At 37.5% G+C, this 24,008-nt stretch overlaps 1 protein-coding gene across 9 annotated transcripts in view; it reads right to left on the bottom strand.

The window, feature by feature from the left end:
- RYR2 (ryanodine receptor 2) overlaps positions 1 to 24,008 on the bottom strand; it is a 449,014-nt gene that overhangs the window by 98,360 nt on the left and 326,646 nt on the right. For 5 of the 9 annotated variants that reach the window (XM_075412466.1, XM_075412469.1, XM_075412474.1 and 2 more), the window contains 11 exons: positions 22,477 to 22,617; positions 21,504 to 21,667; positions 19,154 to 19,232; positions 17,416 to 17,505; positions 16,137 to 16,274; positions 13,817 to 13,894; positions 10,874 to 10,949; positions 9,164 to 9,290; positions 5,649 to 5,764; positions 4,616 to 4,680; positions 2,404 to 2,525 (listed from right to left, as the gene is read on the bottom strand). In XM_075412466.1, the coding sequence (XP_075268581.1) occupies positions 2,404 to 2,525; positions 4,616 to 4,680; positions 5,649 to 5,764; positions 9,164 to 9,290; positions 10,874 to 10,949; positions 13,817 to 13,894; positions 16,137 to 16,274; positions 17,416 to 17,505; positions 19,154 to 19,232; positions 21,504 to 21,667; positions 22,477 to 22,617 (1,196 nt within the window). The remainder of the gene's footprint in view (positions 1 to 2,403; positions 2,526 to 4,615; positions 4,681 to 5,648; positions 5,765 to 9,163; positions 9,291 to 10,873; positions 10,950 to 13,816; positions 13,895 to 16,136; positions 16,275 to 17,415; positions 17,506 to 19,153; positions 19,233 to 21,503; positions 21,668 to 22,476; positions 22,618 to 24,008) is intronic. The other 4 variants (XM_075412467.1, XM_075412470.1, XM_075412483.1 and 1 more) reach the window with 1 other exon arrangement.

The following is a 24,008-nucleotide window of genomic DNA, read 5'->3' as shown; positions in this document are numbered from 1 at the left end:
TTTTACTAAGCTATTTAATTATTAGGCACACAGGCTAGTTATCAACCTCTGATTTAAAAGAAAAGACACCATAAGCATATCTGCACAGTTTATGGATGAGATCTGAACATGTTGTTCCATTGACAGACAAGAGCATAGTGCCAAATGGAAACATGTATGTCCAGAATCAGAGCAGCCAGGTTAATGTGGTGTTGACTCCAGCTAATTAGCCAATGCACAGTGATCCACTATAGCAACAGCAACTGCTCTGTTATAGAAATGAGTCTGGGTGGTGCATGTTCAGGGATCTTTGTTCACTTTTTATTCCATGAAGCAGACATATACTACACATTCTTTTATGAAGATCCTGGTTCACCCAGTCCAACAGGAAAAGCTATACAAAAGCATGTTAGCATCATATAAATCTTGTGTCCATTCTAACAAAGACATTAAATAGCTCACAATCTATCTTATTTTCTAACATATAAACATTACTCAACTGACTGCAGCATTCAGCAGATGTTATATGTTCACTAAGTCTGACTAAACCTATTATCTCCAGTGTAATTAGTTTATCTTAAATAAACAAATAAAAAAAAATGTCCAAATGGCCCGTACTTAGATTGATGTACAGAATTAATTTTATACAACTGCACTAGTACAAGGACTTGTAAGATAGTCTAATGGATGAGAAATGCAAAAAGCCCAATCCTGATGACACTTGTTGCAAATAAGATCGAATATAATGCCACCGTATTTCAGGAAGAGGTCTGACCTGTATTTGCCTGAAAAATAGTTCTGGATTTAATGTATTTGCTGAACACAGAATGGTTATTGCACTTGTTAACAATGGCACTGCGTTATCAAAACCCAAATACTAAAATTATACTCTATCATAGCTTAATGAATGCGAGCTTATCTTCACTGGAAAAAAGAAAGCAGCCAGGAACTGCTCTGAGCTTGAAGAAAAGCCTATGTATGAGTTGCACTCAAACAAATCTAAAGGGAAAACTCCACAGAAAATCCAAAATTCAGCTTTGGCAAACTCCCTACAACATCGTAGGGGGAAAAAAAAAAAACACAGTGCAAAAAAATGCTGGGTATCCATTAAAATGGCCCAAAACTACCCTTCAGGAAATGGATCACACAATGTAGTTTCTATAATCTTTGCATCTTGATAATTAAGAAATAAACTGCGCAATAGCACTGGTTATAGCTATCATTCATCCAAGGCTTCTTTGCATCTGTCGTTTTCTCTTTGGCTGACACTTCTGGACGGCAGGTAACTCAGTTAAGTATGGCAGCAGCTCTGATCCTTCTGCTGGGCTACACATTCGGGAATGCCCCTCAGCTAGACAGCATATGTGCGGAAGTCCTGAATCTACGCAGCATGTGTGCCGATATATCCATGTTTGACATATTCCAGAAGTACAGGGTTTACTGCCCTGACTTAACAACTGTGAAAATATTGATATCCAGGACATTACACACAGAAAAACAGCAGCTCACAGAGTGGAAACTTATCTAAATGCACACATTTTGACAAAGTTTTTTAATTCTTTGAAGAATGCCATTCAGCCAAGTTGCCAGATCAAATTAGTCCATGAGATGACACAGGGTCAAGACAGCCGTCACTTCTTTATTCTTAGTATTGTTGCTAGAAACTTCACTCAGTATTCACACAATCTTGCAAACCCCGCCCGTCTGTATGACCATGAATTGGCTGTCAGCCTCAAAGAACAGCAATTCAGTTTTGCGTGGTTCAGTACCCAGTAACAGCCAAGAAGGCAACCATGATACCTGTACATTACAGGTATGCAGTAGGTCCTGTGCGAAGCTTGTAGCCCACCTTACTAAACGGGAAAACATATCTTAGAGCAATGATCTAAAAAACGGGTAACTTCAGAGAAAGGATCAAGTGGATATTTCTGTCATGTGACTACTTGTTCTTATTATTTAGAAAACTAAAGAGCAGAAAGAATGCAACTTTCTCAGTGTCAGTTTTTATGGTGAACAGTAATAATGATACTTACTGAAACACAGTTAATAAGTTTGGCTTTTAAATCTACCACAGAATTTTGCAAGAGTAATGATTTCATATAAACCTATTTCTAACAGTGAAAACTGATATGCAATTGTATAGCCTGTGCCACAGACCGTGCAACTATGTATCACTGCACATAATGCTAAGTTCCCTGCATGCTAAAATCATCACCACTACCTTTAAAACAGCATATAGTCATAACTCTGTACTCTCTTCATTTCATACAATGAATTTTCCTAACAGGAAAACAAAGTGAAAAAAGTTTGAGTGTTCATAAAAATATTTCTCTGCCTCCCACTTCTCACTTTCCCACAATCACCTGCTGCTGTTTAAAGACAAACACACATATGCATAAACATTAATATTATTTTAAGTTTTACCTTGTCACCATTTCTTTCTCTTTATTAGAGGCATGACCTCCACTGCTGAGAGGCCTACTTGCTGCAGATAAGAAATACAGGCGATGATTTTTAAAATACTGATCAATCAAAGGGAGCACAACCTGAAATTATATCAGAAAGAAGCGGTTATCTCAGGGCTTGCTTTAGTATGTTCTGTGTTACTCTTTGTAAGTCACATCTTCAGACAGGAGACTTCAAATGTCTTTTCTGTTTTAAAATCTCTGTGTATTTTTCCTTTAATGACTATTCCTCTTTCAATTGATTTAGTATTCAAGCCACTTAAAATGTCATCTGGAAAAGCAGAAGAAAAAAATTTTACATTATCTCTGGGACTTATCTGTGGATTTTTTGGGACAGGTACAAAGCAGAAAGCGTAATTTCATTTTATCTCACAATTTAAGATTTTTCCAGTACCATATACCCAGACACAATTATTGCTGTTCATGCCTTTTAATGTAGGCATGAAAAAATTCACCTACAACTGTCAGCGCACTAACGGCACTTAACTCCAGATGCTATCAAATAAAGCTCCCATAGCATCTCACTCATCAAGGGCTTGTCCACAGAAGCTTTCCTGTTTGCTTCATGTGGTGACCATTACTCAGTGCCCACTGCAGGTGTCAGCCAGGAGGAGACCCAAAATAAACAGCCAATAAGAAAATCTGAAATTGCTTCCTTTTTGGATCATGGTTCAGAAAAAGGTGGAATGCTAGCTTCTGCATCACTAAACTTGGCAAATAGTACCACAAGGAAGTACTTTAAGGTATTGAGATCACAATCTACTGCAAGGATATCAGGGTTAGAAAATACTGCTAACAGCTGCCTTTGCTTATTCACCAATGATTTCAAAAGGCACTTTGAATATCCAAACACCGCACAAGCTTTTACGTGCGAAAGTCGTAAGCAGATTTTCTTAATTTATAATGCGTAAAACCTTCTTGACGCAAAAAGGAGAATTGGGCTGATGGGAATCTTGTGACTTTCAGCAAGGGAAAGTGCCAAGTCCTGCACCTGGGCAGGAATAACCCCAGGTACCAGTACACACTAAGGGCTGACCAGCCGGAAAGCGGGTTTGCAGAGACGGACCAAGGGGTCTCAGTGGACAGCAAAATGACCATGAGCCAACACTGCACCCTTATGCAAAGGCAGCCAGCAGCATCCTGGTTGCATTAGACAGAGTGTTGTCGGCAGGTCCAGGGAGGTTATGCTTCCTCTCTACACAGCACTGGTGAGGCCACATCTACAGTGCTGTGTCTGGTTCTGGGCTCCCCAGTACAAGGGAAACATGGACATACTGGAGAGGAAGTCCAGTGAAGGGCCACAAAATTGATGAAGGAGCTAAAAGACCTTTCAAATGAGGAGAGAGGGAGGGAGCTGGGAGTCTTTAGCCTGGAGAAGAGAAGGCTCAGGGACAATCTCACAAATGCGTATAAATATCTGCAGGGGGACATAAAGAAGATGGAGCCAGGCTCTTTTCAGCTGTGCCCTGTGACAGGACCAGAGGCAATGCACACAAATGGAAACACAGTAGGTTCCCTCTGGCCATCAGGAAACACTTCTCATGTGAGGGTGACTGAGCGCTGGCACAGGTTGCCCAGAGAGATTGCAGAGTCTCCACCCTTGGAGAAATTCAAAGGCCATCCAGGCATTGTCCTGGGCAACCTGCTCTAGGTGACTCTGCTGGAGCAGTGAAGTTGGACTAGATGACCTCCTGAGTGCCCTTCCAACCTCAGCCATTCTGTGATTCCATGACAAAGAGAGACATCAGCACAGTTTTAAAACAAGGAAAGAAATAAGGAATGTGACACTGACAGATACATAGCTGTGTTAATTCCAGGAACTACTGCTCATATTTATCTGCCTGAGGATTGTAAAAGCGAAAAATCTTCAGAATTAGACTAAACCAGTAAAAAAAAAAAATGTAGGGAGGTTATGAATAACATCGTATGAGTAGTTGCATTTCATGGAGCAAGGAAATAATCAGAGTAAGAATATAGTCCCGTAATTCTTTCACATCTATACTTCACCCTACAGTATTTTCAAGCTATTGTTATTATTACTGTTTTTAATTAATAAAATCATTAACATAGAAAACTGCAACTATAACAACAATAATCATGTTCACTAACAGATACTTTCTCATTTCAACTACTTACTATGTTGACAAAGAATAAGCAAAGGTATACTGTACTTTTGCAAAAAACTTGATTTCTTGTTCATATGGGAAGTGCTCTCCTTTGCCTCTGCTGCCACCATCTGCAGAGAGAAGAAAATTAAGCTCACTGTCCTATATTCTAATTACAGACTGCTCTCTGTGTTTTTCTTAGAAAGCGTACACTAAAAACAAATACTGGTTGTCTTTAGATGTAGATTTAAGACACCACAAACAGGACACACACTAGTTAAAGTGGCATTTTATGACTACCTCATGAGAAAAGCTACAGCAATTAAAACGTGTAAAGAACAATTGTTCAGATCTTCATAAAAGTGTAGACATGTCATAGTCCAAAGAGATATGGATATTTTTCTGAGATGAAAATCTGGTCCTATGTTTGTGTTTTTCTAGTTATTGGTGACAATTTGGAAGCCTGAATTCAGATTCTAATGCAACACCTTTCTCCAGTTGTTCCCAGGAGAAACACAATTACCAAATTTTTACTACTTATTTGTGGGCTTTGTCTGAAGAACAGAATTAATGGTTAGAACTACCCAACAGAAATTAAAATTGCTTCACTTCCCTCATTACTATAAAAATAAAATACTCTTCACAGACGTAATCTGGTACAGCTCCCAGACTATTTATCCTTATATATATATATATAATTTTTATATTATCATTTATTATCTTTTTTTAGTGATCCACTGAGAGACATGAATGTCTCTGTGAAAAAGAGATTGCATGTGAATAGTAAATCTTAATGTGCACATGTGAGAGAAAAACAATTTGTGCATAAATACAAGGGGGCAGGTTGCTTTCTTTTTCAAAGAATTAAAGTCATTATACATTTCAGCTGAACACTTCATCTGACAAATGAGTATGGGATATTGGAATGAGTATGAACTACATAACTTTCTAAAATTCATCATCTTCATCAACTATAGGAAACTAGAGGGAAAATTCCTAGTCCAAGAATGTGTCATTTTTTTAAAATTTTCTAGTTTTTTTGATAATATTAAACATCTTCGTTACTAATTCTTAAGAAAATGCATAAGGAGTACTGTACCAAACTCCAGAATGTACTGATGGGCTTCATCCACATATCTTATAAGCTGCTGAAGGAAACTGTAGGCAAAGCGTTTCTCAATGGAAGGTGTGTCTAATTCCAGCTCCTTAAGTCCTCTGTAAAATGAAGCAAGTCAATTTTCACACATGCAGCAGGACTCACAGCAGTCTTACCTCTCCATGTAGTCTGATGCCATTTTCTCTAGTAATGAATAACTGCTTATTAATATAAGAATTGTTTTGTGTTTGAAGCAAACAGTACTCCTGTACTGTGTTTATTTAGGTTTTGAGCAATTTGTGAAGATACAGCTCACATTTCCCAAGTAGAAGGTTGAAGAAAAATGAGACTAGTCAACCAGATTAATCCAGTATCATTGTAGTTTCTTTCCCCGTACTTGTAAGACATTACTGTCTTATACTTCCCTCCAGGGACTGATTCTTGGGTAAGGGAGTTTTGAACCTTCAAAAATACTTTGATTTAAACCATCAAACCGGAAGTAAATCTAGTCCCCCTCACCATGACTTTTCCCCAAAAGCCTATTTGTAACAGAAAAACTTCAAATAGCTATGTAGCATTTGTGAAAAATCAGGGCAAAACCAAAACAAAGTGATGGAATTGCAGTTTACCTTTCCCAGTATGTTCCATCATAGTTATTAGTCTGATATGAAAATATCTTCTTTCAATAAATGTGAATCTGCAGAGAGTGGTTCCATGGTGTGGGTTGATGTCAGCAACAAGTTGGCAATGACATAAGCCTTGATTCTGCAGGATCAGGATTTTAATGACAGCACATGAGGAAGCTATGCTTAACCAGCCAGGGAGTCAGTCACCCCACTGTCAGAGGCACCAAGTACATTAGTACTCAGGTATTTTGCAAGTTTAAAAAGTATAACTACTGAATGCAACTGCCTGTGTAGTGCACATCTCTGCTTTAAACTAGATCATTGATGGCAGTTGGGTTTAGTTTCACGAAAAGAGATTCTGGAACTAAACCAGGCTTGTCAGCTGATACTTGTAAGGGTGCAATAGTGGCTGCTTCATTATGGCTATCTGACCAAGGACCTTCTCAATACAAAATGAGGTAATATGAGGGAAGCCATGAACAACAACACATAGAGACACAAACGTGGGAGACAGGGGATAAAGGAGACAATGCTGGAGACCGAAAGTCTCCAGTTACTAATCAATGGGCCGTCAAGAAACTTCAGACACAACTTTAGAGAGGACCACCTGGATTTTGTAACTCCTAAGAGGAGGGGACATGAAGAGCATGAGGGTTTGGAATATTCCAGGCAGGTCAGTGGAACTACACAAACTAACGATGTAATGTGCAGGGGAGGAGGATTGGGGAAAAGCATAGGGGAGAAAAGACATAAAGGGTATTAAAGGGGCCAGTCTCATGTAAACCTTGGCCTGTCAATACAGCTGTTTGACTGAGCCCTGCACCTCATCGCTGGAGTCTGTCCTATCGTCTCATTAAATCCTTTCTTAACTATCTCTCGGTGTAATCTCACTCACTATCCCATTTGTATGTGTGTGCTGACAGGAGGAAGTGCCAGCTCCTGGCAAGACAAGCGCGAGTGGATACTGGGCCAGCAACTGGAGTCAGACTTGGGGTATAGGTGCTCCCAGGCCTTCTGGTGCCAGCAACAGGGGTTAACGAGGGTCTCGGCCTCAGTAGTGGTAGAGCCTGTAGCTTTTGGGAATGTCTCTACGGGTCCTACAGACTTCGAGCCCAGAGCGCCAGCTACCGCAGGGGACTGGCGTGAGTGGATTTGGTGCTAGCAATTGGAGTCAGACAGTGGGGGGATAAGGTATCCCAGGTCTGTGGTGTCTGCAAATGGAGCAAGTGGGAGTCCCAGTCGCCAGCCACTGGGGTGAGAAGGCTGCGTCCCCCAGAAAACAGCTAATGTGGGGGAGCAGTGTCAGTAAGGCGACTGAGGGGCTCAGCGCCAGCAGCTGGAATGGGACCGTGCGTCACAGACCACGTGCCCGAGTGCTGTGTGCTCGGCAGAGGACAAGTGTTGGCATCATCCCTAAACCCAGTCCGCATGAGGGCGCACTAGACTAGAATGGTCACTGCCGAATAAAAGTGTGGGAAGAAATGTGCGCAAGGCATACGTGGCAGAAAGTCAAGGGGTAAGCAGACCAAAGAAAAACATTAATCAGATGCTTGTTTGTTTAGACAGCGCAGTGCTCACAGGAGCAGCAGGTGCATTGAGTTTAACTTGATAGCAAGACCTGCATTTGAGGAGCACAGGAGGATGTAGATGGGTCAGAAACTATTTACTAGATGATGAGTGTGTCCAAGTTAACAATTATCTTACCATCCCTCTTAGCCTTCCACTCCTCCAAAAACCAAAAGACACTTTTCACGTGTGTTTAAGTTAGACAGAAATAAAAAGGATTAGTCACAAAGCAACACGCACCCTTGAATAAAGCTGAAGAGTCTGTCATTTTGACAGGGGATGAGAAAACAAACCTTTCCTGACTGACATCCTTCTTTGTACATCCCACTCCACCGAAGGGAAGTTAATTGAATTATTCCAGCTACACCTTGAAAGATTTTACCTAGAATTATTAGATTAGCTGTGGGACTCTACAAATAGGTTGAATTTCACATGTGATATAAAAGAAAGGAAGTAGGCAGATTTTAAGTAGACGTGCTAGGCTAATTCATTCACAATGATTATTTAAATCCTTCCCTGTGACTGTTTCATTCACTTACTAATCTTCAAGTCACACAAACCTCAGATATGCTTTCAGCCTTTCCTAGTGACTCACATGTGCTAAGCCATGCTGATGAGGCAGACAAGCCTACAATTTAATTAAAATTTTATTCACGCTGCATTTAGTAGGTAGATGTGCCATAGTAAAACCAAGAGGAATTATGCATGTTCTTCTGCAGAGAATAGCATGTATACATACTGAATTATGAATGTTCATTACTACATTTGTTCACTATTACTACATTAACACTGTGGATTGTTTTAAAAAAAAATTTTCAAATCATCACTTCATTTTTAAAATATTTTAATAATACTACAAATGAATTCAGTGGAAAGAAACGAGTAGCAGATTTTAGAAATCTTATGAGTCTTTTCAAAGCAATTGCCTAGAAACTCCTGTGGAGAAGTGCATGTGCTTGACCTGTAAAGAAGAATTAATTCTATCACTTGTAGAAAATTAACAAGTTTACCAACATTTAGATGTATGTAGACACACAAGAAAGAAAAAGCATGCTGCAATGTTGAGAGAAGTGACAGAATATACACAGAGATTCTGGAGAACTCTGCCTGTGCCTTCCAAAAACAAAAATCCTGCTGCTAATTGTGTAATTCATTTCTTCCTTACAATGTTCTAGATGAAGCAGCTCATCCTTAGTCCCAGGTACTGAAACCTAAAAATGATCATAGATTTTTCTTTTACTGGGAAAAAAAAAAAAAGAAAAAAAAAAAAGGCTACTGAGGGGTATGAGAAACCTTCTGTGCCATTAATACCAAACAGAGAATTACCTGGAGACAACATATCCATTAATCTGTAGAAATTTCAGAATATCCTGTGCTTTTTCTCTGTCCTTGGCTTTTTCTTTGGCTGTGAGTGTATCATAAGGAACAAGAAGAGGATGATTGCCGCCTCCTACTGTGAAACATCAAGAGAATTAAAGAACAGTTTAAGAGTTATCTGTTCTCCTGGTATGTAAAAGCACAGTCATAATAATACAGAGCACATTACATTAAAAACTAGTCTGAAATAACAGCAATGCACTTTTCTGTTTCTTTACACAAACCTAAAAAAAAAAATTCAGATAGAAACTTTAGACATGGCTGCAAACATAGTTCTAACATAATCAATTGCTGCAAGTACCAGGTAAATATGTTGACCCTACTGCAAAAGCTCTTAAAGAAGAAAAAAAGTGCATACCTGTTACGAACATGTATAATTACAACTTCATTTAATGAAACTGAAAATATTTCAATAAATAACACATCATTTCATAAAAAAAGCAAGATATAAGAAAATATATAAACAGTCCTGCTTTTAATTATTCTGATGACAGCAAAAAGTGTTCATGGAGTTGAGCAAGATGTACTTAAATATCTAAAAACATATGAAAGTGATCCAGTTCTACTTTATAGTGCTAAATTAAAGACAGAAAATTGGAGTACATTATTCAAATTTGGTTCAGACAGACAACTGTCCAATCTGATCAAATGAGCGCTGCCAAAACAGAGGGGTAAACAGACTAAACTGCATTTCCTGTAGCCTACACTTTCCCTGAGTTATCCCAACCTGTGGCTACTGATCTTGAAGAAAGTTTTTTAAAAAAGACTATAAAAATTAAAATAAAAGCTGTATCAAGATGAAATATACAGGCCTGGAACTTCATAGTGATTTATCAAAGGCACTTCCAGGTGGAACTTAACTTTTTTATAAAACCTTCACTACTGCACCTTTGCTGGAAGCTTAAAACTAACAGAAAAAGCAAGCATAAAATTAAAAAAAAAAAAAAAAGCCAAGCATGGTGCATACAATTAGACTTGACACCTTCGGATAAGACAAAACCCTAGCTTCAGTCATTTGCAAATGAGAACTTGCTGTTTCCCCAAATATTGTTTCTTTCAGATGCAAATATAATGCTATCTGTAGAAAAAAAAAATTAGCTTTAAAACAAATAATGAAATTATTTTGACACAGATGAAAAACAGTAAGTTACACAATACACGACAAAATTTGTCATTTAGGTAAGCATGAAGCACATGCAATTTTTATGTGAAATCTAGAATCTGCTCTAGGTTTATCCACTTGTCAATTCCACACATGATACATTTAGTTTTTAGTAAACACCCTTTTAGAACTAGCTGCAATAAAAGAAATAATTCAAATGAAATCAGAGCCCACTGGGCAATAGTCTGAAAGACTAACGCTAGAAGCAAAATGTATTAATGTAGCTTAAATTTATTTAACAAGCTTTGACTTCTCTTCCTTTGATATGTTTGAATTGGTAAACTACTTCACCAGGAACTGTTACACTCAGTGATATAAAAACTTCCAGGCACTAAAACTCACAAAATATTTAATGAAAAACAGAAACTTTGTTGTTTCTTCTTTGCCAATTTAAATTTGCTGTGTCTTTTTTTTTTTGCAATCTGATTTCTCAAATACATGACCTAAGCTAGTCATAGAGAACTTAATAATACTGTAAATACTGTAGATAATATTACCTTTTGCTTCAAGCTCCATTTTCTTTTTCTTTGCCCATATGTTATGGTAGTTTTCCGCCATCATCTCAGCCATAGCCTTAGGAAAATGGAGAGCTTAGTGATATGTGTTGCAATGGTTAACCCCAAGAAGGACAATTTTCTGGTTGATATTAAATAACAAGTTTTGCTCTCTGGGAGGTTCAATACAATTACACTGTAATGGGTCACTGAAAACAAGAGGTTTTATTTTAAAATTACGATACAGAATTTGGGTAGGATCAGTATATGTATAGGAATTCGGAATCTGATGCTGAAGAGAAAACTGTTAATACAAAAAAGGAGGAACTGCAAAGAGGAGTATAGTCTGGAAAGAGTACTGAGATGTCAGACGGAGACTTGATTCTGAAAACTACGCCAGCAAGAACCTCCTGAAGGCCCTGGTAAGGGAAACAAAGGACAGCAAGCCAGAGGACTGAATCAAGATTGTTCCTGCTGGCTTTGGGAGATTGACTATAAACCCAGGGATACAGCCTGGTGTAGGTGGACACACTGTTAAAAACACCAACCATTTTACCAGACACTCCATAGATGTAGCCACTGTTTTTTTATTCAGCATGAAATTTTCCTCCAGTGTGCACAACAGAAAAGTAATTCTTCCTTTGAAACAAACTCTTTCAGACTGGTAAACTAGAAGCTAGACCCCAAACTAAGCAAAACACAGACAAGCTCTCCAGTCTCTAACTAGTAGGAACTACTGTTTCAATATGAAACAAATTTTTAAACCCACCTCTCCTGTCCCTCGATTGTATACCCTTTAGCTGTACGCAGTGGTGGAATTTTCTGTAGATTTCACTTTGCACTTCTTTCACAGACCTACAGAAACATTCTTCTCAACTTCAAGTAAGGGTTTTGAGTAACCAGTATTTCTGAATACTCCTTTATTTGGGAGAATACTCACGAATTCAGATAATAACTTGAAGCTTTTCCGCTATGTCTTGTTGTTTATAGGACAATTTGTTTCGTAAACTTTTCTCCAGTGGGTACATTATTACACATAGCTCTCCTGTATGGTAGATGCCCTCTATCATGCACACTCTGGTCCTGGTGTTTTGATAATCTAGATTAGGACCTTGGAAGACAGTATTGTAGTCTGGGTTTTTTTTACTCAGACAGCAGGGTGCTATGCAGATGGCCTCTGAATAAGACTTCGCTGCTCATGGAGCCAGGATGTGATCAGGTGACCACTTCAGAGCAAAATGAGAAGTATTTCCCAGACTTACAGTTTTAGACACGGTCATGATCCCCGCTAGCACAGTATACGCACAGGATGATGTAATCACTAAATAGCACCAATTCTTACATACTAGTTAAAAATAAACAAACAAATTACTTTGTTCAAAACAACTAACTTTTCCCAGCAATTTAAAACAAGGTTGAAGAATCTAACCCTGAACTCCAACTTTAAAGATATTAAACATCAAAAAAAAAGTTCAAAATTACATACAGTTCATTTTTAAAACTCAGATCTCATTTATATCTGCAATGTTTGGATTCTTCCTGAATGACAGTATCAGGACAATTACTACCTGAAATTGCATTTTAATTAAATTTGCTTAGCTTTTAAATAACAGTTTTTGAAGCTGGTTTCAAAGATGACTTCTCTTCATAATTAAGGACAAATGAATCATAAGGCCAACCAGCTCTGTTTTATAGCTGAAGGCTGCAACAGAAATAAAATTGTTAGAGGGTATAGTATAAAAGAGTAAACAAGGGAGTGATAGAAGTTCTAATGCCATTTCTTTTTTGGTTTGTGACAGGATGGTTACTGAGCTTGGCTTACTGCATTGTAATACTATGATGATGCTCACATCAAGAGTTGTTTCATGAGCATTAATCAAAGTCTGCACAGTCTTTTGACTAGACGGAGTCTATACAAATGTTAAATGATGTATTTATAATGAAGTTGTTCCATCAGTTTAAGATAAGAGTGTAACGATAGAAGTAGCTTTACTCAGTTATCGATTTTATTAAATCTTTGAAATGATCAGCAATCTACTCAAGTTTTAACTCAAGTATGATAGTTAATTGACAGCAAATGCCTACTATTGTAAAGCTAGTCAGCAATCTACAATGCTTAGCAATATAAAACTGAAAACTATGAGATAGGAATCAAGGAGGGAAAATCCAGGTGAGATTTTGATCAGAGGTACAGTATAGCATACACTGTACAGTTAGCCATTTACTTTAGTACTGCTGCTTGTTTCACTGCACTGACAGAGCTCAGTATGGGCAAACTTAACCCTGTGCTTCAAAGTTTTTTTGTAGCCAGCTTTGAATGCCATGATACCATCACTAGACTGGTACAAACACTCCTGCTAACTAATTTAAAACTACCCAGCATATGTCTATGTAATACTGTAACCATACTCACAGTAAAGTACTAGACTGAAAAAACTAGAACCAGAGTCCATCAAACACCATGAAAAACCCTAACTTTCTAAAGACAGAAACATCATTTATTTACCAACTAAAAAATATTGTTCCAAATAACAGCAATCCACTGATAGATCTGTCAAAATCCTACCCTCAACAACTTCTTTTCTAGTCTCATAATATTTGTTGTAACAATGGCTCCTGATTCTTGTTTCCTCAGTTTAGGAAAAAGAGCAGTGACAAAATGTTTTGGGATTCTCTTCAAACTGACAGATGTTTGCAAAGAGAGCTGGGAAAATCAATCCAGGGTTAAAAGAAACTCTGAAGCTTTTCAACATGAACCACGTTTCTTAAAGCAACAGTGGATCAAAGAGCAATGATTAAAACAAAAAAAATCCCAAACCAAAATCAAAGGATATTTAAAAAGTAACATAAGGAAAGAACTTTGTCTATAATAAACTAGTAGAAAAGAAAAAAATTAAATGGTAAAAAAAAAAAAAAAGGTAGGCATACTAAGTGTTTCTGACTTACATGTAAGTCTCTGGAGAGGGTGACATTGCTCATGTCAATTGCTCGAGGAGTGTAACCATGGGCTGTATCTACAGAGATCTGAACGACAGATGTACAGAACAGTGGAGTTATTACAAGCATTTGATATGAAGAAGTGAACATTAACAAGATACTGAAAGTAATGAAAGAACTTAAGGAAAAAGTCACTTATATATCTCTAGAGAGCAAAAGTAGTAGTAGTCCAACTGAAAATACCTCAAGAATGGTAAATTTCAGTGAGATTCAGGCAAAGGTCTACATATTTTGTTCCCAGAGACAGACAGCCATTAGACACAAATCTCATTCAAATGCAAATTTCACTTGAACTTGTTTAAGACTTGAAGTCATTGTGGATAATGCTGTACTAAAGTTACGATTACATCTCTGCATTTTCTAGAGATTTCCTTTTTCCGGCAGGCAAGAATCTCAGACTATTTAATTTAAGGTGAATTCAGGCAAAAATCAAACTTTGAATTTGGCTTTTCAACCCTATTCCTACATTTAGGACTAGAATCTACTAAATACATATCTTTTTCCTTCTTCCCTCTTCCCCACTCAGAAAATATCACCATTTTGTCATTCTTTCTTCATACAGCCTAAATTCATCACAGGTTTGCTCATGACATTGACACAAATGTTTGAAGAAGGATAAACAATGAGAGATTCCATGGATGGTAAGCCACTGATGCAAGAAATGTGGCTAGAAAAGGGCATTGCTGGGCTTTCTGCTATGGATTCAGCTGTAACAGACACATCTCTCACATCTACATCTTCATTTAGAAAGAACAACATCCAGAATTTTGTTCCTATGTGTGATATTATTTTCACATGCATGTATATGAGCACGTACAAGGTCTAGAAGTTCAAAGGCCTCCCTTCAAATGGCAGGTATTTATAATAGGTAATAACACAAAGGATGTACAAGCAGCACACATTAAAAAAATACTGCTAAAGAATTGTTATCTAAAGAATTGTTTTCTAAAGCAAACAATGCAAACATTGTTACCTTAACATGAAGATACCGATTAAATATATTTAGCATTTCTCAGCTGAACATAGGAAAATGCTATTTTTTGTGTGTATGATGACAGAAAAACACATTTTAAACACAGGATGAGTATTCATATGATAGTGTACTCTGAAATACAGAAATATCTTAGATTTTAGAAACTCTTCTAGAAAAGTTATGTAATTTCATTATAGTAAGGGAAGACAGTAACTTATATATACAAGCTGTTTCCATATGTTGATGTAATCTGAATCTCAACTGTAAAGCTATTCATTCTAATGAGCTCCTTATGCTTAAAGTATATATGAACATCACTGTCAGTATAGTCTTTGGGGCTGGTATTAGAAACACCAAAAGTTGGGAAATTTGCAAGTAAAGAATATTGGAAGGCAATTATAGTGTGTAAACTATAATGTTTAGTTTAGCCCAAGTGCTAAACCTAATCACTTGATTTACACTTTCTTGTGTCTATAGAGAGTGGAGAGGCAAGTGCAACTGCTCATCTTTCACAGGCATATGGCCACTCACATATGTCAATAGGGCAGAGATGAGTGGAGAGAAAAGGAAAGGATTTTTCCCCTCCATTTTATTTCCCCCATTGGTTTGGCTCCACGTGTGTCTGCGTGAAGGAGAGTAAAAGAGATTTCTCTCCACTCCCCAGTTAAATTGCAAAGTACGTGGAGTTCTAAGAGAATACAGTGCCAGTATTTCTCTACTTTACCCTTACAGCATTTTGATTTAAGAAGGCTATTCTAAAGGAAAAAACCTATATTTAACATTTTCAGAATTTTGGCTGTCTACAGATATAAACTTTATGCTGCATTAACACTGATGTTTGTATTAATTTTACTTTAAAAAAGTAATAAAAATAGTTTGCAGACATACCTTTATTAATTTCTTTATGCACCTAAAAGCATTCATAGCCCCCAAATTGAAAAAAATAGCAAACTAAAATCTTATTAATACTATTACTGCATAATCACCTACTGATGTAAGTAATTCCCCTCAATAATGTAGTAAACTTCAGATCAAATGAGCAAATACACTCCCATTTCAGTTTTGTTCAGTTTTTTTAAAAATGTTGATTAGTCTATTACTTTGGAACAGGGAAAGAAAGTTCCAGTTTCAGTGAAGACAAATCCAAACCAGTCTTCAGAGTTGTACAATTGCTTGTAAACAATGCTTTCACATATTTTTATGCTACAGGGTTTTTTTATCATTTGTAAAATCTAAGACTGAAGAACAGATTTTTCATGCTTTTTCCTAAAAAAAAATTTTAATAAAATGGCTCACTTGACTGGTTTGAGATATGCGACGCGTCCGATTATACAGTGCCATGGAATCTCCCTCCCGTGTTCTTTCAATTCGCCATCCCCATGCCAGCATAGTTTTCAGCGATTCTTTGATTGGCCATCGATAAATTTCTTTCTCCTAAAAGAATGCACATGTAATAATAGCCTTGTTTACTATGTAGCTGTACAGAGAAAAAAATAACTACCGGGCTTTTGCCTAGTTACACTGAGATGCAAAGAAATGCACTCAAATCAGCCCTTATGGCCCAGGGATACTGAAAAGAAGTAAATAAATCACATAAGATATTAAAATGTTTATCATTTCAGAAGTGGGCAGAAGAATTCTGGCCCTGAAGGAAGCCAGTGATCACAGGGATAACGTGTTAATGGCATGCATGCTCAGATATGAACTCAAAGGTGGAGCAGGAATTCTCAGGACTAATGCAGTATTTTGTCTGCTACATGAAACAAAAATGCCTAATCACAGAATCATAAAAACAGTCTCTGTTGGAATGGGCCTCTGGACATCATCTGGCTCAACCTTCTGTTGAGGTCAGATAAGCTAACTCATTTGGGCTATCAATGGTTATGAAGTTTAGGTTATCTTGGGCTTGCCATGTCATGCCTTGATTATGTGCAGCACAGGTGATTTCACCACTTCTCTGGACAACCTACTCCAATGTTTAAGTTGTCAAGATTAGATGGATTTCGAGAAAGCATTTCTGCTGAAGTAACTGACAGCCTTTGCCTCTTGTCCTGTAATTGTGCATCCCTGTGAAGAGAATACATCCATCTTCTCTATAACTAGCATTTAGGTATTGGGAAACCAAGATTATATCCCCATCAGCTTTCTCTTCTCTAAGCAGAATATACCCAGTTCCTTCAGCCTTGTTTCATTTATCAAGTTGTCCAGCCTTCTAATCATCTTCGTGGACCTCTGATGGAGACCAGAGCAAGCCTAAACCTAAGTCCTCACTAAACAAGTAGGCATTCCTGTATAACCTTACTGTAAAAAAACAGTGGCAATATGACACTTCAGTTTCACCGTAAGTTATGCCATGTAAATTCAGTCATGAGAGAAAATAGGCTGAGTGACCTATTTATTGTACAATAAAACCCTTCTGTCTCTTTTTGAGAGGTCTGAGGAACACAACAACAACACATTAGCTGACGTACTCTAAATAAAGCTTTAAAAAGTGATGTAAACACAATGTGATATTTTCACTGTGAATGAAGCAATCTTTCAATCACCCTGGACCAAGAATGAGCAAATTCCTTACCTTCTCGGACAGTAACTTATATTGTTTCATTAACGGTTGCACTTTTGCAGATTCAGAATAAGTTTCACCGTATGTCCATCCATTGGCAAACTGAAAAGAGTAATAATAGGTGAGGAAAAAACGAGGAAAAGCAAATAATTACGAGAAATCCTATTTTTATTGGTACAAAGGAATTGAACAATATTTCTGCAGAGCTGCTCCCTTATTTTCTTTCCACTGTTTTCTCCACATTTTCTCAACCAACGTTCATATTATCTTCACAAAATGAAATTAATTATATAGCATGCCAACTTCTTGAAAAATAAGTTACACAAAGCTAACATTTCAATATATTTTTCTTTTAAATATTTATATAGAGAATAATACTGTGCTAGTCGAGGAACTATTTTTAATACTGGACACATAAACTGCACAAAGGAATAAAAACCCTAAAGAGGTTTTTTGGTTAAAAAATTGAAATTTCAAGTCAATAAAACTCCTAAACTAGCAAGTATATTTACTCAAAAGTCAGCAACAAAAACAATGAAATGATGAAACACTACTTTGAAATACTCATGAGCACTTACAGTGCTTTCCCCCCAAAAGCATTTCAAGAAAATCACAGAATCACAGAATCACAGAATAGTAGGGGTTGGAAGGGACCTCTGTGGGTCATCTAGTCCAATCCTCCTGCTGAAGCAGGGTCACCTACAGCAAGCTGCACAGGACCTTGTCCAGGCGGGTCTTGAATATCTCCAGAGAAGGAGACTCCACAACCTCCCTGGGCAGCCTGGTCCAGTGCTCCGTCACCCTCAGAGGGAAGAAGTTCTTCCTCATGTTCAGACGGAACTTCCTGTGACTCAGTTTGTGCCCATTGCCCCTTGTCCTGTCACTGGGCACCACTGAAAAGAGCTTGGCCCCATCCTCCTGACACCCACCCTTCAGATATTTGTAAGCATTTATAATGTCCCCTGTCAGCCTTCTCCTCTTCAGGCTGAACAAGCCCAGTTCCCTCAACCTCTCCTCATAGGGGAGATGTTCCAGTCCCCTCATCATCCTTGTAGCCCTCCGCTGGACTCTCTCCAGTAGCTCTTCATCTCTCTTGAACTGGGGAGCCCAGAACTGGACACAGTACTCCAGATGAGGCCTCACTAGGGCAGTGTAGAGGGGAAGGAGAACCTCCCTCGTCCTGCTGGCCACACTCTGCTTGATGCATCCCAGGATCCCATTGGCTTTCTTGGCAGCCAGGGCACACTGCTGGCTCATGGTTAACCTGTCATCCACCAGGACGCCCAGGTCCCTCTCCGCACAGCTGCTCTCCAGCAGGTCCACCCCAAGCCTGTACTGGTGCATGAGGTTGTTCCTCCCCAGGTGCAGGACCCTGCACTTGCCCTTGTTGAACCTCATCAGGTTCCTCTCTGCCCAGCTTTCCAGCCTATCCAGGTCACGCTGAATGGCAGCACAGCCTTCTGGTGTATCCACCACTTCTCCCAGTTTGGTGTCATCAGCAAACTTGCTGAGGGTACATTCTAACTCTTCATCCAGGTCGTTGACGAAGAAGTTAAACAAGACTGGGCCCAGTACTGACCCCTGAGGGACACCACTTGTTACCAGCCTCCAAAAATATAGGTTTATATCTTACCTATGTACTAACTTGCAGCATTATGAAAAATAGTAACTTTCAGAGTAAAATATTTTAAAGATTAAATGGATTCAAATAAAAATTCTGATTTTGCTTTAACAGGAGTATAGATTTTACCTTTTCCATTGACCATTTGTCATGAGAGTGTTCTGCATATTTGTTAATGAAATATTCTAGCTTTTCAGGGATTGTAATGCTGAAAGTGAAGAGAAAAAAAGTCATTATACCACACATGCTAAAATATGAATGTTTCTATTTTGAAGAAAACTTTCAAATAAATAATTTGTGCATACATCCTTTCAAAGCATCTGTTTCCTCACATACAGTTTGTTCCAAGCCCCAGCTAAATCAAGGAAAAAAATCTGAATATTTTAATGGGCATGGAATAAGAACCACAGCTGTCATAGGAATTTTACTTCTTTGACACACATGTGCAGGGAAAAATCAACAACGATACCGAGCACTCATGTTTTTTGTCACATATTTCTATTACTAACACTAATTTTCTGAAGATTAAAGATATAACTATGAGCCATAATTTCAGAAATACGGTGGTAACTTAGTTTATAATGCAAATGTGCAATTAAGTGTGCTAACTGTCCTTTTTGAAACATAATCTATTTTATATATTCCTATAAATCTTTTTATATGCTTGAAGCACTATAATTTATGACAACTCAACAGTTATATGATCAAGGCTTTATTTTCCAATACCCCAGTGAATATTAAAAATATTTAAATCCTTATTAAAAATAGAAAAAAATCCACAAATCAATACCCTAGCCCTTCAACAGCTGTACAAGACAGTGCAGAAGTTAACATTTCTCACACAGTAAAGGAAAAGCAGCTATCCTTAACTGTCAAACAACCACTAGAGACAGTATCCTTTTCCAAAAATAACTTATAAAATATCAGTATTTTTCCTGCATCTGCATTCCTACAAATGAAAGAGAATAATTGCTTCTTGGTCACTTATGAAATAGCAAATTTTTCCTCCTAAGAGACAGAAATTACAGAAGGGTGTTACAGTGCCATCTACTGCAAAGTAGAAGAGTCTGGTTTTCAATCTTTGGAAAAAGCAGAAATGTAAAACAAAATTATGTCAGAGTAATAGTTTGCAAGAGCCTAACCACACACAGAGGTCGGAAAGCATTCATCCAGCATGGTCAGTAGTTTTTTTGTTGTTTGGAAGTGTGTATTTCAAAGGGAATTCTACTAGTGGTTTAACACTTGGTATAATTTCAGAAATGCAATGAATTGACAAGAAGGTTGTAGTATGTATAGCTTCATATAAATAGGTCTAGGGCTAGTAAGCAATGCGATCTAGGATTTGCATGTTAAAAGAACATAGCATAGGTTGGAAGTGACACTGATAAAAGTGCTTTTTTTGTCTTGAATCATCACAGAACTGTTGATTCCTAAGGCAATGAGGTGACTAATGATTTGGGTAATGTTAAGTAACATTTTCTGAGTTTTTCAAATATATTCTGGCTATCTACAATTTTCCTCTGAAATGACGCCAGAAAAAGTCATATTCGATTAGCTAAATCATAGTAGAATATTCTTACTAAATTTTGTTAAATCTTCATATATCTTAAATAATTCTCAGACAAATTAATTTAAATGGTCACTGATGTAATTTCTATATTTCAGTCTAGACTATGGCTTTTACTACCATATTTCCATGTGCATACATGTACAAGTATGCTGTAACAAAGGTATCAATCTACTGATGGCATTCTGTGCTCTGAATGTTATTACAGACAGAAAGGTCACAAAGGCAATTGAAGTAAATGTCTTACAAGTGGCATTTTTCAAGATATAGTGCATAACCACACTGCCGTAAGACTATTCTTTACAAGGAGAATGGGGCTCTGGCTGCAGTCAAAAATCAGGGGACAGAAATCCCATTCAATATGTGTTCTGTCTGGCTCATATGCTTAAAAGAGCATGGTCAGAGTCTGACTGCCTGGAGAGAATGAAGTTCCTTCTACACAATTCCCCATTATTCATAGCAAAAAGAGATTATATGAATGCATGATCATCATCCTTTTCTGTAGGTACACTGTCATTCACACTCAATGGAATCAGTGTCTTGACACGTTAATAATCACAGGCATGATGTAGAATAGTCTACTTTTTCTGCTCCTGAAAACATGCTGGTTTGTTTGCAGCAGACCTACAGAGGTAACCGGACAGTTCCATCTTCAGGCTAAAAATGCATTAAAAATGCTCTACATTGACCAATAAATTAGTTATGTAATTGCATTTTTATTGCTTTACCTGGTTTAAAATAAATACATGAATTAAAAAATAGAAAAGTTAAGGTCTCCGTTTATCTAGCAGATAAGTATTCAGAAGAGAATAAAATCTGTAAGTTCACACCATACCCAACAACAGACTCCAGCCCTCTTTTACACATTCATAATAAAAAAAAAAACCTAGTTGCAACAAAATAATTCCTTACTTTGAGGTATCAACAGGTTGAGGATTAAAGTTCCCATCTGAATCCATTGAAGCCTGTTTTTCCATCATATTGACATAATTTGATTCCATATAGTCTGGAGGCAAAGCCCCTGCAACTGCGCTCAAACAAGGCAAAGCCAGTTTGAACAGTTCTTGTTCGTACTTCTGTGGAACACACAGGGGATAGAAAGTGAGTAGTGACCGGACGCTATCAGCATCCCTGCTGAAACTGATACAGCTCTATGTGAAACCAAGCAGCCACAGAACGGATTTCTTACTCAGTGTGAAATTGAATTTTTGTTCTGAAAAGAAAGGAAACCGACTCTCCAAAGCATATAACACACTTTAGATAAAGCTAGTCTTGCTCTTGCTAGAGAAAGTAAACAGGAAAAGTATTGACTTCACTGGGAGCAACACTAGGCATTTTTCAGATGTCTAGGAAGAGAACATAGCACAGCAATCTGCACAGCATTTCTAAATACCTAGATTTGAAATGAACTTACGAAATTTTAAGCAGATTGGTTAAAAATACTCACAGAATGAGCAACAAATAAATAATAAGGCCTATTATTAAACTTTTGTCCTACACAGAACTGATTCTAGGGTGATGAAACTACAACTACTAAGCAAAGAACTATGCTCTTGGTTTAAGGAAGGACAGTGTGTAGGTAGAAAAGTGCAGCTTTCAGTCACCTGCAGATGCCTGAATTTGCTTATAGGACTCTGAAGTGTAATTGACCTGTACAGACACACCTCAAGATTACGTCATTAGCCATACAATTTTTTCTTAAAGAGCAGACAAAATGGTTAAAGCAGAAACTGTAAGAGGAAGGTTTAAATTTACTAAAGCCTATATTTTTCCCTTTGAAGTAGATACTACAGTGTTGACAAAAGCTGGGCAAAAATGACAGATCAAAGAAAAATGTTACACAGTAAGGCTTTCACAGTAGTAGCTGTGTATTAAAACGAATTACCTTTTGAGACAAAGCATCAAAAATACCCCAGAACAACTTTCTGGATAAATGAAGTTCTTCTTCTGAGGCAGCACCAAAATTACCCCATCCACCTGGCAAACAATAATACTTCCAGCATCTTTCATAATGATTTGTCAGCAACTAAAACAGAACATATTTCGAAAGCAAATAAAATATAACTGTTGATGTTCTTCCATTCTGGCACTTGACCATTACACAGACACTGCAGAAAAATTCCTAACTTTTATCAAGAAGCCATGTTGTGTATCTATTCTTTAAATCATTGGTGGATACATACATAGGATGAGCAGTTCTTTGTTTAACATTAGTGGTATATACAAAAAGCATGTGACAGGATGATTTTCTGCAACCCCACAAGAACTCTGACAGCTCAGCTGAAAACAAGAATTCAGCTCTGTGTGCTGCTATTCCAAACATCGCTGCTTAGTGGGCAAAATAGTAGAACCATGATTTCACCTAGTTCCCAATTATTATTTACACGTCTGAAAACTATTCAACAATAACTGTATGACTCTTTCGTGAGTTGTAAAACCTGCTGTCAGCCTACCCTCCTGCCCTCTACTACAACTGGCAGAAGAGCTTTATTCTCTCTCCCTCATTTTAATTAAATACATATTACAGGGATACCTTCTTCTTAAGTGGTTACAAGATTCCAGATTACCAAGGGCTCAAATGGTGCAAGGACCTTGCTATTTGCCAAACTAAAACATCACAAATTTTGTGCTTAATGTGTCTTCTATGTCCCTGAGTCAAAGACGAGAGGAGGAAAAATTAGTTGTACATCTGTCAGTAAAGGTAATCCCAAACAACAAGTTTCTGGCAATAGCAAAGTATGCAAACCTAGGCCTACTCAGGGGCAGATTTTCCTAAGGCACAGAATGATTTTCCTTAAGAATTTGGCTGGAATTTTAATTCAGAGTTTATTTTAACAGTTCCTCAGAGAAAAAGAGAATTGTTCCAACATCACTTTGCAAAGCATGTTGGCAAAACACTACAACTCACAGTCAGTAAAGAGCTGACAGGATTCCCTTTTTTCCAGTCAGAACAAACGTCAAGATGGAAAAGTACAGACATTCGTTAATAAATGTGCAGAAATAAAGACAGGCATAAAAAAAAAAAAAAAAAAAGAAAAAAACTTCCTGATGTGTAGAAACAAGGATTTTGATAGCCAAAAATATAACCTCAGTACTGTGTAGTTCTGTTCTACTTTTCATGGATCAGAAAAAATAAAAAATCAATCGATATAATGCATCTGCTTATCTTCAGATTTAAATAATCTGTCATTCTCTATTTGCATATAGAAATATACCTATTTAAATTGCCAGATGATTACAGAAAAAAAGGGAGAGAAGAACTTACATGCTGATATAATGAAGTTTTATCATTCATGTAGAACCACAAGGGTCTCAAATATGGACTCTAAGTATCTAAGACATATTTGAAAATGTTTATTTCAAAATAAATTCTATCACACAATGGTCAGACTTCAGGTTTGCTTTTGGACAACATGT

This window comes from Opisthocomus hoazin, chromosome 2 (assembly GCF_030867145.1).
Source record: "Opisthocomus hoazin isolate bOpiHoa1 chromosome 2, bOpiHoa1.hap1, whole genome shotgun sequence".
Classification (NCBI taxonomy): domain Eukaryota; kingdom Metazoa; phylum Chordata; class Aves; order Opisthocomiformes; family Opisthocomidae; genus Opisthocomus; species Opisthocomus hoazin.
The sequence above is the reverse complement of the archived record's forward strand: the minus strand, read 5'-3'. Positions and strand labels throughout refer to the sequence as shown.